This window comes from Salvelinus sp. IW2-2015, linkage group LG1 (genome assembly GCF_002910315.2).
Source record: "Salvelinus sp. IW2-2015 linkage group LG1, ASM291031v2, whole genome shotgun sequence".
Lineage (NCBI taxonomy): Eukaryota > Metazoa > Chordata > Actinopteri > Salmoniformes > Salmonidae > Salvelinus > Salvelinus sp. IW2-2015.
Window position 1 is genome coordinate 17,407,633 of NC_036838.1, and position 12,487 is coordinate 17,420,119.

General features: G+C 44.3%; 1 protein-coding gene across 4 annotated transcripts in view; it reads right to left on the reverse strand.

Annotated features, from left to right (window-relative positions):
- cbfa2t2 (CBFA2/RUNX1 partner transcriptional co-repressor 2) overlaps positions 1–12,487 on the reverse strand; it is a 50,578-nt gene that overhangs the window by 15,560 nt on the left and 22,531 nt on the right. The window contains exon 1 of one of the 4 annotated variants that reach the window (XM_023984476.2): positions 3,474–3,558. The exons of 2 other annotated variants lie outside the window; for them this stretch is intronic. In XM_023984476.2, coding sequence (XP_023840244.2) covers positions 3,474–3,543 — 70 coding nt within the window. In that variant the 5' untranslated portion in view covers positions 3,544–3,558. Of the gene's footprint in view, positions 1–550; positions 866–3,473; positions 3,559–12,487 lie in introns of those variants that run through there. One more of the 4 variants, XM_023984503.2, reaches the window with a different exon arrangement.

Sequence of the window (12,487 nt, forward strand, 5' to 3'; positions counted from 1 at the left end):
CTGGCCTGAGTGCCACCTGTCACCATATCCCTGATATGGATAAAAAAAAAGAAAAAAGGATGACCATAGAGAGAACAACAACAAAGAAAATGAAAAGTAATGCTGTAGTGTACATAGAAATACAATCTAGAATGGCTTGACTTTGGAGGCCCATTCCATAGCTTCTATTTTTATGGGAATGTGAACATTCCCTGAAGTTGTTTCAAAGACCTGGTTTATTTAAAAAAAAAAATTTGTGCAAAGGATAATACAATAGATTAGAATACACTGGAATAGATGGCTTTTAAATTTTCCCCTCCCTACTCAGAACACTCCCAGACAGTCCCTGCAACATTATTGCTTGAGAAATTGCTCTTTGCTAAGAAGCCATTTTTGACTAGTGTAATTGAAAACAAATCACAGTAAGGTACTTAATTGTTACCATGAAATTATTACGGCTGCATTGGTCCTTTAATCTGCATACTATGTATTACTACTAATCGTACTACATCCTGTTTAGTACAAACGTATACCATATGAAACAAATATCAACATTACTACTCATCCATACTGTGAAGGCGTCATCGAATTCGGAATCGCACTTGTTCAGAGCCAAAATCGTTGATTTTTGTCGGGAATTGTTCCTCTATTCTGATTATCAGCTGTCGAACACACGTGGGTGTGAAAAGACAATTATCTTCCTCGAGAGTGTGCAGCAAATTCTACTAGATGAAAAGCCGAAATGAGTATGACATCTGGGCATTTAAAATACTCATTTATCAAAATATTATTTAGGCCGACTAAAACTGGAAAAAGAGTTGCAACCTTCAACGGCCTACTACGTAGGACGGAAGTACGCGTATTTGGACACAGCCTACCTCTTAAATCGTTCATGTTATTTTCTTATTCTATATAGATAGATATCTCCTGTGCACCAGGTGTCTCCAATCTCCCACTCTAATAAGCAATCTAACAGCTGTGGAGAGACTGTCACTCAGGGGGGGTAGATAGGTTTTGAGAAACAGATGAAGCAGTGAACTGGAATGGCCGACATCCTCCTTGCTGTGGTCTATTCCCTCATGGCCCGTAAAAGAGTCACTGCATTTAATAACTAGATCAAATGTGACACGTGTGTCTTGAGGGTAATTGCGTTATATTTGAGTGGGTAATCAGATGACAAATGCAGATGAAAGAAGAAAGTTGAAGCATGTTTAATTGATAAGAGTGACTGAGATAGGAGTGTGGTAGAGAAATGTCAATTATATGTCATCAGATACGAAAGCTCTGAGTCTCATACTGGGATGAAGGCAAGGAAACAAGGATACAAGGAAGGAAATAAAGCATACTATAGAGTCTCCAAACTCCACTCTGGACCTTGAAAAAAATGACCTTGAAAAAAAACTGGCTTCATTGTTCCCCTCTAATCAGGGACTGATTTAGACCTGAGACACCAGGTGTGTACAATTAATTATCAAGTAGAACAGAAAACCAGCAGACTCCTGACCTCGTAGGGTAAGAGTTGAATACCCGTTATAGGATGCCCCGAGCGGATTGAAACCATGCTTTGGTGATGAAATGTTACATCTTTATGTTATAAAATATACTAAACAAAAATCAAAAAAATTAACATGCAACAATGAATGATTTTACTGAGTTACATGTCATATAAGGAAATCGGTTAATTGAAAAATTCATTAGGCCCTAATTTATGGGAATAYAGATATGCATCTGTTGGTCACMGATACCTCAAAAAAAGAAAGGTAGGGCGTGGATCAGAAAAACCAGTCACTATCTGGTGTGACCACCATTTGCCTCATGCAGCGCGACACATCTCCTTCGCATAGAGTTGAACAGGCTGTTGATTGTGGCCTGTGGAATGTTGTCCCACTCGTCTTCAATGGCTGTGCAAAGTTGCTGGATATTGGCGGGAACTGGAACACGCTGTCGTGCACGTCGATCCAGAGCATCCCAAACATGCTCAATGGGTGACATGTCTGGTGAGTATACAGGCCATGGAAGAACTGGGACATTTTCATCTTCCGGGAACTGTTTACAGATCCTTGCGACATGGGTCCGTGCGTTATCATGCTGAAACATGAGGTCATGGCGGCGGATGATTGGCACGACAATGGGCCTCAGGATCTTGACATGGTATCTCTGTGCATTCAAATTTCCATCGATATAATGCAATTGTGTTTGTTTTCCATAGCTTATGCCTGCCCATACCATAACCCCACAGCCACCATGGGGCACTCGGTTCCCAACGTTGACATCAGCAAACTGCTAGCCCACACAATGCCATACACGTGGTCAGAGGTTGTGAGGCCGGTTGGACGCACTGCCAAATTCTCTAAAACGACATTGGAGGTGGCTTATGGTAGAGAAATGAAAATGTAACTCTGGTGGACAATTCTGCWGTCAGCATGCCAATTGCACGCTCCCTCAAAATTGGAGACATGTGGCATTGTGTTGTGTGACAAAACTGAACATTTTAGTGGCCTTTTATTTTCCCCTGCACAAGGTGCACCTGTATAATGATCATGCTGTTTAATCAGCTTCTTGATATGCCACACCTGTCAGGTGGATAAATTATCTTGGCAAAGGAGAAATGCTCACTAACAGAGATGTAAACACATTTGTGCATAACATTTGAGAGAAATAAGCTTTTTTGTGCGTATGGAACATTTCTGGGATCTTTCATTTCAGCTCATGAAACCAAACACTTTACATGTTGTGTTTATATTTTTGTTCATTGTACATTTTACCAAGACAAATATAATTATTTATGTTCTGAATCGTTCAGTGGGGTCTTTAACATATCATTATATCCCCAAAAACTCGATTCGTAACCTAATACATCTGATAATAAGCACCGAGCTCTGTTGACATGTTTCTTGTCACGACTTTTGAGGATTTTATCGTCGTCTTCAGAGGTATTTCCGTGGGTCGCAAAAAGCTAAATTAGCATGACATGAGCCGAATTAAACATAAAAGGCAATGAAATTAAAATGCTTGGTCCAGAACTCCATTGATATTTCATAGAAATATGCTTATTTTTGTGAGAAATATTAGAAAGAGGAATTAATAATTAGTATACTAAAATTGAGATCCAGCTTACCKCTATATTGTTTTGTGTCCTTCAGATTCGAGAAGAAAGATGAGTTGGGGAAAGTGAGCCTTAATTCTTGCACAGAATTTCTCTCTGGCCTCCATTGATTTAGTTATCCTAATTCTGACCATCCTACAAGGGTAAAAACTCCAATAACTTTTGAACAGATGATGATAGAGACAAGAGGTTTGGACCATTGTTTTCTTTTTATAGGATTATATACATCATTAACATATTTTACCCATTGGTCAAAATGTATATTTATGGATGGACAACTCATAGCCATGTCTGACATGTATTGGGGTGCACAATCATAGCTTGATTTAAAAAGCAATAGAAGAACCTTAAAATGAACTCTTTAAAAAAAAAACACAAAAAACCTCACAAGCAGCCAGTGCAGAGACTTTAAATCCGGTGTAATGTCTGCTCTCCGTCTTGTCTTGGTCAGTACCCATGCTGCAACATTCAGTGCACAACACATCAAGTCACAACTCGGGGATATTTCCTGGCGTGTGGCCATTCCGACCCACACATAGCCAAACGTTATGTTGTAAATCAAGGACACCTGACAGACAATGTGACAGTCCCACAACGACGACACCAATGTCTCAAACAACAAACGGAAAAGAGCTTCTGCATTTGAGTAAATAGTCAAAATGACTCGCCTTTCGCTTCACAAGCGAGTCACGTAGAGCGCTTCTAAATGACTAATTCTACTTGTGTTTTTAGAAAGATACATTTCCATCAAAAGGCCTCGGTAGTTCTACACTCTGAATGCTTAGAAATCCATATAAAAGAAATGACAAAACCCCCCAAAAAAGGACCATTGCACCCACCTAACTACCGCCCTCGCACTCCAACCGACAAAACTCTCAGGATATAGATATATACACAGAGAGAAAGAGAGAGAGAATGAAAAAAAGAGATAGCGAGAGAAAGAGTTAGTCAAAAAGAGGACAAGAAGAGAAGGCTGCCCGCAAAGCCAAGGACACCAAAGGGTTAAGCTGTCGGCCCCTTAGCACCACCACCGCTACCATTGCTGCCTCAATCCCTCCAACCCCGGTCCCCCCCCCCCCGCCATATGGATCTAATCGGGCAAGAGGCTGGCCAGCTGGGACCCCCAACAGTCACCTGTGATGGAGAAAGAGGAGACAGAAGGGCCTCAGCTCCCCCAGCCAAGGGGAGAGACACAATACTGTGTTCCAAGGGAAGGAGGAGGGAGAGAGGGATAGAGGGAGGAGGGGTAAAGACACGAGGCACTGAATGCAGCGGGGTGAGAGTGGACTTAAGGCTGGAAACAAAGCCTGCACCTGGTCTCTGCCCGTCCACACGCACTGACAATACAGCTCACATCTGTTACCCTCTCTGCCTTTCTCTAGCTCGGTCTGTCGCCCATACACACACAAACACATGCGCAAAAAACACACAGCACCAACACACAAAAGCACACACGCAAAATAACACAGACATTTCACACAAACACCTGCGGTCGGGCCGAGCCATCCTCGTGTCCTCCACAGCTAAGCAACAGGTTTGAACAACTTCCCCCATGACAACTGGGTAAGTAAAAGCTTAGGGCTTGCTCCTAAATCGGGGATATGTCTGTGTGTGTGAGTGTGTGGTGTCAGCTTTCTGATATGCGGGAGGCATACGCTGATAGCTCCATTCAGCTCATTTGAAGAAAAAAAAAAAAACTTTATTTATAGTCTTTGCCTCTCGACGGCGACAACTCCAACCTGCCAATGAAACATTTTATAGTAATCTACCTAGTGTCCAATCAACTGGGGTTGTTAAAATTATTAATTTACTACCTATGGACAGGTAAATAAAATCTAGAATATTCTGTGGGGCCTTGATCCAAGAAAGACTCAAATTAAGTCCTGCCTAACATTTCAGACAGCCAAACTGTATCCCAAACGGCTGCCTATTCCCTATATAGTGGAGCCCTATGGCCTCTGATCAAAACGAGTGCACTATTAAGGGAATGGGCAGCCATTTGGGACGTACCCCAAGTCTGTTGGACAAGCAACGTCGGGGAAAAGAAATTGGTCTACGCGTTAGAGGCGCCACGGAGGGGAAAAGGCCTCGAAACGGCCCGGCTGTGTGTTTGTCTTGGCTCGCCTTACATCTCCAGCCCGCAGCAAACTACATAGATGGACCCAGGCCCCACGTCAACAGGGTACCTTTGTGTGTGTTTGTGTGTGTGTCCGCGTGTGTGTGTGTCCCGAGTGCGTGTGAGTAAGCAACAGATGTGTCGTCGACGTGGGCCCATCGTGTTTCTCAGAGACGGAGGGATGGGAGAAAAGAGGAGGGGGAGGCTTCTCCTGACCGATCAGGGTGGGAGCACACTTTGGCCCCAACCCCCCCCCCCCCCCCCCCCAAAAAATCCAGTCTATAACCTCGTCTCTCAGCAGTAATTACAAAAACACAAAACGGCTGTCCTGTCTGGTGCCTGTAAAAAATGACTGCGGGGATGGAATAGCACTTACTGGCACTGAACGACAGAGACACAGCAGAGAGAGAGGAGAATGAAAAACGAGAGAGCAAAAGCATAGGACTGTACGGTGGACAAACGCCAGCTATAAAATAAAAAAAAGTGGCCCCATGACAAAAAAAAGTGACATTGAATTCAAAAAGCAGGGACAGAACGGGGCGATTGGGAGAGAGGACTCATAAATACTGTAGGGCCAGTGGGAAGGGAACGGCTTCCACGTGGAGATGAGATCAGAACTCTGGGTTTAAATGGCCCTCCACGTGTGCGACAGGGTGCATCCCATAAGGCTCTGGTCAAAGTAGGGCACTATATAGGAAATACGGTGCCTCTACACCCCCCCATGGACACTACTCAATCCCAATTGTTAAGAATGGCTGTGACATTCTTCTATTTCACAGAGACAATGGGGGTTTGCCTTCATATTGTGCATTTCGGGTGTGTTTCCGTTCCACACAGAGTATTGTTGCATTTGATGAATGTATGAATCCAAATGGCTTCGGCCAACCTCTAGAAACCTGGTTAACGGATTTGATTGAATAAGGTCATTTTAAAATCTCTGTGGACTGCATCTTCATTTAACAAAACAAGTAATAGGGAAGTCTTCTGATATACTAGTATGTTGGACTCTGAAACAGAGCCACACACACACACACAGTCTGCAACCAATGGCTCGATTGTCACTTTTTGACTGGGAGTATCATCCATTTCAGAGTGGCACAACACACACCTGTGTCACTGAGTGCCGCTGGGTGCAATCTGTCTGTCTGTCTGTAGAGGCTAGTACCAGGTGTGGGGTCAGTCACCACGTGAGTGGGAAACTCATACAAAATTCAGTGAACACACCTGTGCAAAACAAAATGCTTGTCCAAAAGCCAAAGATCACACACACCGGATGAAGTGACATAACCCCTATTCCCATCCTTCATCCATCCCCATACCAGCAGCACTCCTTCTCATTGCCCTGTAGATGATCTGCTTATAGGGTTACAGCCCTTCTCACCTCTCCGTGCCAAATTGATTTGCTTGCAAACAATCATCCGAGTCCCCACCACCCTGATGTCTCTTTCAACTCCAGCTGCGCCCATGAAAAACGACCGCCGACAATTACACGACACATTAAAAAAAAACGGGGAAGCGGCGCGAGTAGTGTTGTCGTCCATTCGGATTTTACCTCAACTTTCTGCCGCCACTTTTGATTGACGATCCGGCTCACAAAAAAACACACCGATAAAACTCCCTTGACACGGCGCACGGTCGTAAATCAGAGAGTGGTGGGTGCTTTTGAGTTCTTCCGTCTTTGGAAGGGTCAGACAAACCGGCTCCTATTCATTACGAACCGCCTGACATTCCACTTAACCTGCTGGCCTGGACAGCACTCGTTTTTTATCATGTCGGACATGGACAGTCAGAGAGGCAGCTCCGAGGCAAAAGCGTGTGACACTAGTCTACTATAGCAGGCACAGGCAGCGTTAGTCTGATTAAGCAGCCTGTAAAACCAAATTAGTTGGTATATACAGCCTGAAACTAATGACTGCAAAATCCCGGAAAGTATCCTTACAAGCCAGAATGTTTAATAAAATTACATGTAAAGTAGGCGACTAAACTTGGCGTCTGAGTTGAGTGTCCACTAGTGTGCCCAGCGGACTGGAGCCCCAACGTTACATAAAATGAAATTATCAAAAACAACTTATTTCAGAACCCAATGAATAGCCTGCAATGACACAGAACAACGTTGTGTGTAATTCCTCAAGTCTGCACACACATCGTCGCCGCTCAACTCCATCGTAAATGGCGGAGCGGAGTTTAATCGGCTACATTTAAACTTAAAGCGGCACTGTATAGAGGGTATGAAGCTTCACAGTTGTGAAGCTTCCAGAGGTCTGCAGAGGCCAAATCAAGTACCATACAGCATTTGTTTTTTACATTGCATAGGCTCGGTATAATTCCACATTGACATGATTGGTTAACGGAAGACGGAAGGGGCGGTACRTTCTGTATAAACCTGCTCTGTGAGGTGCTTGTGTGCAATAACTCAAATTGCCTTTTGCACTCCTTCCAAACAGYGCGATTAAAAAAAAWWWTKTTTTWAAGGGTAAAGTCTACAAAACTTGGYGCACTCTGTTCATAACAGATTCTAGTTTTGGGAACAAATGTTGAATCGATGATAACATTTGCAGAATGTAGGCCAAAATCCATCTTGTTCCATCTTCTCCCACTGCCCGCCAGTGGGCTTCCTCTCACTACCATATTTGGTAGTAAGAGGAAACGCCAACCGGATRCTTCACATKTATACATCTAGTGAAATATCTTTCTCATTGTTCTATCTGTGGCTCTACTCTGCTCCCTGAAGTACAATAAGTATGAATGCCCTGACTTCTGAAGAGGCCGCATTGCAGTAAATGCTGTACGGCCAATGAAGACTCCATATTGACCATGCTTCTAGCTTTCCTCRGTTGTCTGTGCGGTTTGTCCTTCAGCTGCTCATAATTTGAGTCAAAAATATCCACAGGATAGTAATGTTAACCCCACTTAGAGTCGGTAGGTAGCTTATATGGTTTGCTTTGGCACCAAGGTAAACGTTAGTTTTATATTGGATAGGCCTATTTGGTTCTCTCATCAATAGCTATTGAACCAAGCATGCCATGACAATGAAAATATTCTGAGTCAGKGGAATATGGAGAACAATCCATACCTTAAAATATATATATATGTATATCTTTAGATGTTTTTGAAGATTGAAAACTTGAACATACCATTTTCATTAATACATTCCTGTAGTTATGTCTAAAATAAGAGTAYGTTTAAATCTGGCTTGTATAGGGACCATTTCCATGATTTTGCARGCATTAGTTTCAGGATGTGTACATACCAATTCATTGTGTATTACAGCCTGATTGAACAAACTAAGGCAGTGTTGTCCATACAATTGGATGCAGGCTTTCAACAGGAACGAGAGAGGCTAGTAAGACAAGCGTGTTTGAGACCAGGTGCAAGGAGGGAGGATTAATATGCACAGCTCCACCAAGGCAAACAGGAGGTCAATCAAAGCCAGATGTTCAATACGCCACAGGCMGTGTTTAACGCATTAATAAGCCTTGGGTTTTCACGACGCAGATTATGACGGTGGAATACTTGCACGTAGACAGAGGGAAAAACAACAGAAGATGAGTAATAAAAGTGATAAATAGTCAGATATGGGAAATGTTCGGAGTATACCCGCTGAACTCAAAATGTTCTAAGTTGTTAAATGGTTGGGAGCAAGCCAGGAGAATGGCCCTGGAGTATGTGTGTAAAGCATTGCAGTGTAATGTTGGACTTATAACCTACTGTCTTGCATTGACGTGGAGCCTACAGGCCTCTTCACATGCAATGTAGGCTTATCCTTACCCAATTTATTTGCCAATTTACTTGATTCATGAATTAGCTTTCAAGAGTCCACTAATAGCCTAATATTCTCTCTGCAACTTCAACATGAAACCCGTGACCTAAGGAATGAGGGTGGAGTGAATAAAAATACACACATGGAGACATAACTATTTCCACATTCATGCAATGCCCCATTAATCATCAGCCAGCCATATGTGCCCATTTCCCAGGTGTGTGCCAGAGTAGACCCATGTATGTACTAATCCACTGGGGTTGAGCTATGGGTTAAGGCTTCCTCATACTACGTTCTGTTTGCGTCTAGCAGAACTCGGCTAGGCGTAACCGAACGTCTGTGCTCGCATACTCCCGATAAGACCTTCGCATGCAAAATGAGAAAAAAAATGACTTGTTTGTTCCAACAAACAAGCAACAAAATAGCCACAGTACAGTTCAAATAAAATKTGATTTGTTGCACGCGCCGAATTCAACAGGTGTAGCCCTTACAGTGAAATGCTTACTTACAAGCCCTTAACCAACAATGCTTTCAGAAGAAAAACATTAAGTAAAAAATATAAGTAAAACAATTCAACAGCGGCAGTAAAATAACAATAGCGAGGCTATATAAAGGGGGTACCAGTATAGAGTCAATGTGCGGGGGCACCGGTTAGTCGAGGTAATATGTACATGTAGGTAGAGTTAAAGTGACCACGCATGGATGATAAACAGAGAGTAGCAGCAGTAAAAGAGGGGTCTGGGTAGCCCTTTGATTAGCTGTTCAGGATTCTTATGGCTTGGGGGTAGAAGCTGTTAAGAAGCCTTTTGGACCAAGACTTGGTGCTCCGSTACCACTTGCCGTGCGATAGCAGAGAGAACAGTCTATGACTAGGGTGGCTGGAGTCTTTGACAATTTTTAAGGCCTTCCTCTGACACCACCTGTTATAGAGGTCCTGGATGGCGGGAAGCTTGGCCCCAGTGAGGTACTGACCATACGCACTACCCTCTGTAGTGGCTTGCTGTCGAAGGCCGAGCAGTTGCCATACCAGGCAGTGATGCAACCAGTCAGGATGCTCTCGATGGTGCAACTGTACCCATGCCAAATCTTTTCAATCTCCTGAGGGGGGAATAGGCTTTGTCGTGCCCTCTTCACGACTGTCTTAGTGTGTTTGGACCATGATAGTTTGTTGGTGATGTGGACACCAAGGAACTTGAAGCTCTCAACCTGCTCCATTGCAGCTCCGTTGATGAGAATGGGGGCGTGCTAGGTCCTCCTTTTCCTGTCACCTACAATCATCTCCTTTGTCTTAATCACGTTGAGGGAGAGGTTGTTATCCTGGAACCAAACGGCCAGGTCTCTGAACTCCTCCATATAGGCTGTCTCATCGCTGTTGGTGTCATCGGCAAACTTGATGAAGGTGTTGGAGTCATGCCTGGCCATGCAGTCATGAGTGAACAGGGAGTACAAGAGGGGACTGAGCACCCACCCCTGAKGSSCCMCTGTGTTGAGGATCAGCATGGCGGATGTGTTGTTACCTATCCTTACCACTTGGGGGCGGCCCATCAGGAAGTCCAGGATCCAGTTGCAGAGGGAGGTGTTTAGTCCCAGGGTCCCTATCTTAGTGATGAGCTTTGAGGGCACTATGGCATGAATAGYATTCTCACATAGGTATTCATTTTGTCCAGGAGGGAAAGGGCAGTGTTGAGTGCAACAGAGATTGCATCAGCTGTGGATCTGTTGGGRCGGTATGCAAATTGGAGTGGGTCTAGGGTGTCTGGGATAATGGTATTGATGTGAGCCATGACCAGCCTTTCAAAGCACTTCATGGCTACAGATGTGAATGCTATGTGTCGGTAGTCATTTAGGCAGGTTACCTTAGTGTTCTTGGGCACGGGGACCGTGGTGGTCTGTTTGAAACATGTTGCCATTACAGACTCAGTCAGGGACAGTTTGAAAATGTCAGTGAAGACACTTGCCAGTTGGTCAGCGCATGCTCAGAGTACACGTCTGCCTTGTGAAAGTTGACCTGTTTAGAGGTCKTACTCACATCGGCTACGGAGAGAGTGATCACAGTCGTCCGGGAACAGCTGATGCTCTCAAGCGAGCATAGAAGTAATTTAGCTCGTCTGGTAGGCTCGTGTCACTGGGCAGCTCGCAGCTGTGCTTTCCTTTGTAGTCTAATAGTTTGCAAGCCCTGCCACATCCGATAAGCGTCRGAGCCGGTGTAGTACGATTAAATTTTWGTCCTGYATTGACGCTTTGCCKGTTTTTGGTTCGCCGGAGGGCATAGGGACGATGTCATGTCATGGATGGCGATGTCATCGATGCACTTATGAAGCCAGTGACCAATGTGGTGTCCTCCTCAATGTCAGAATWTTTTWTTTATTTAACCTTTATTTAACTAGGCAAGTCAGTTAAGAACAAATTYTTATTTACAATGACAGCCTACCCCGGCCAAACCCGGACAACGCTGGGCAAATTGTACACCGCCCTATGGGACTCCCAATCACAGCCGGATGTGATGCAGCCTGGATCCGAACCAGGGACTGCAGTGACCCCTMTTGCACTGAGATGCAGTGCCTTAGACTGCTGCGCCACTCGGRAGCCCRGAACATATTCCAGTCTGTGCTAGCAAAACAGTCCTGTAGCTTAGCATCTGCTTCCTCTGACCATTTTCTTATTGACCGAATCACTGRTGCTTCCTGCTTTAGTTTGTTTGTAAGCAGGAATCAGGAGGTTAGAATTATGGTCAGATTTACCAAATGGAGGGCGAGGGAGAGCTTTGTACGCGTCTCTGTGTGTGGAGAAAAGGTGATCTAGAGTTTTTTTCCCTCTGGTTGCACATTTAACATGCTGGTAGAAAATAGATCAAACGGATTTGAGTTTTCCTGCATTCAAGTCCCCGGCCACTAGGAGCGCCGCCTCTGGATGAGCATTTTCCTGTTTACTTATGGCCGTATATAGCTCATTGAGTGCGGCCCTAGTGCCAGCATCGGTTTGTGGTGGTATGTAGACAGCTACRAAAAATACAGATGAAAACTCTTGGTAAATAGTGTGGTCTACAGCATATCATGAGATACTCTACCTCAGGCAAGCAAAACCTTGAGACTTCCTTATATTTCGTGCACCATATTTCGTGCACCAGAGAAATATACATAGACCGCCACCCCTTGTCTTACCAGAGGCCGCTGTTCTATCCCGCCAGCTGTATGTTATTCATGTCGTTCGTTCAGCCACGACTCGGTGAAATATAAGATATTCGTTTTTAATATCCCCGTTGGTAGGATATATGTGATCGTAGTTCATCTATTTTATTATCAATTGATTGTATGTTGGCTAATAGGACACTATGGTAAAGGTAGATTACCCTCTTGGCAACGGATCCTAACAAAGCAMCCGGATCTTCGTCCACGATACCTCCGTCTCTTTCTCCTGCAGATGACGGTGATGACGGCCTTGTCAGGCGTCTGAAGTAAATCCTTCCCGTCTGACTCGTTGAAGAAAAARTATTCCTCCAGTATGGGGGTGAGTAATCGCTGTCCTG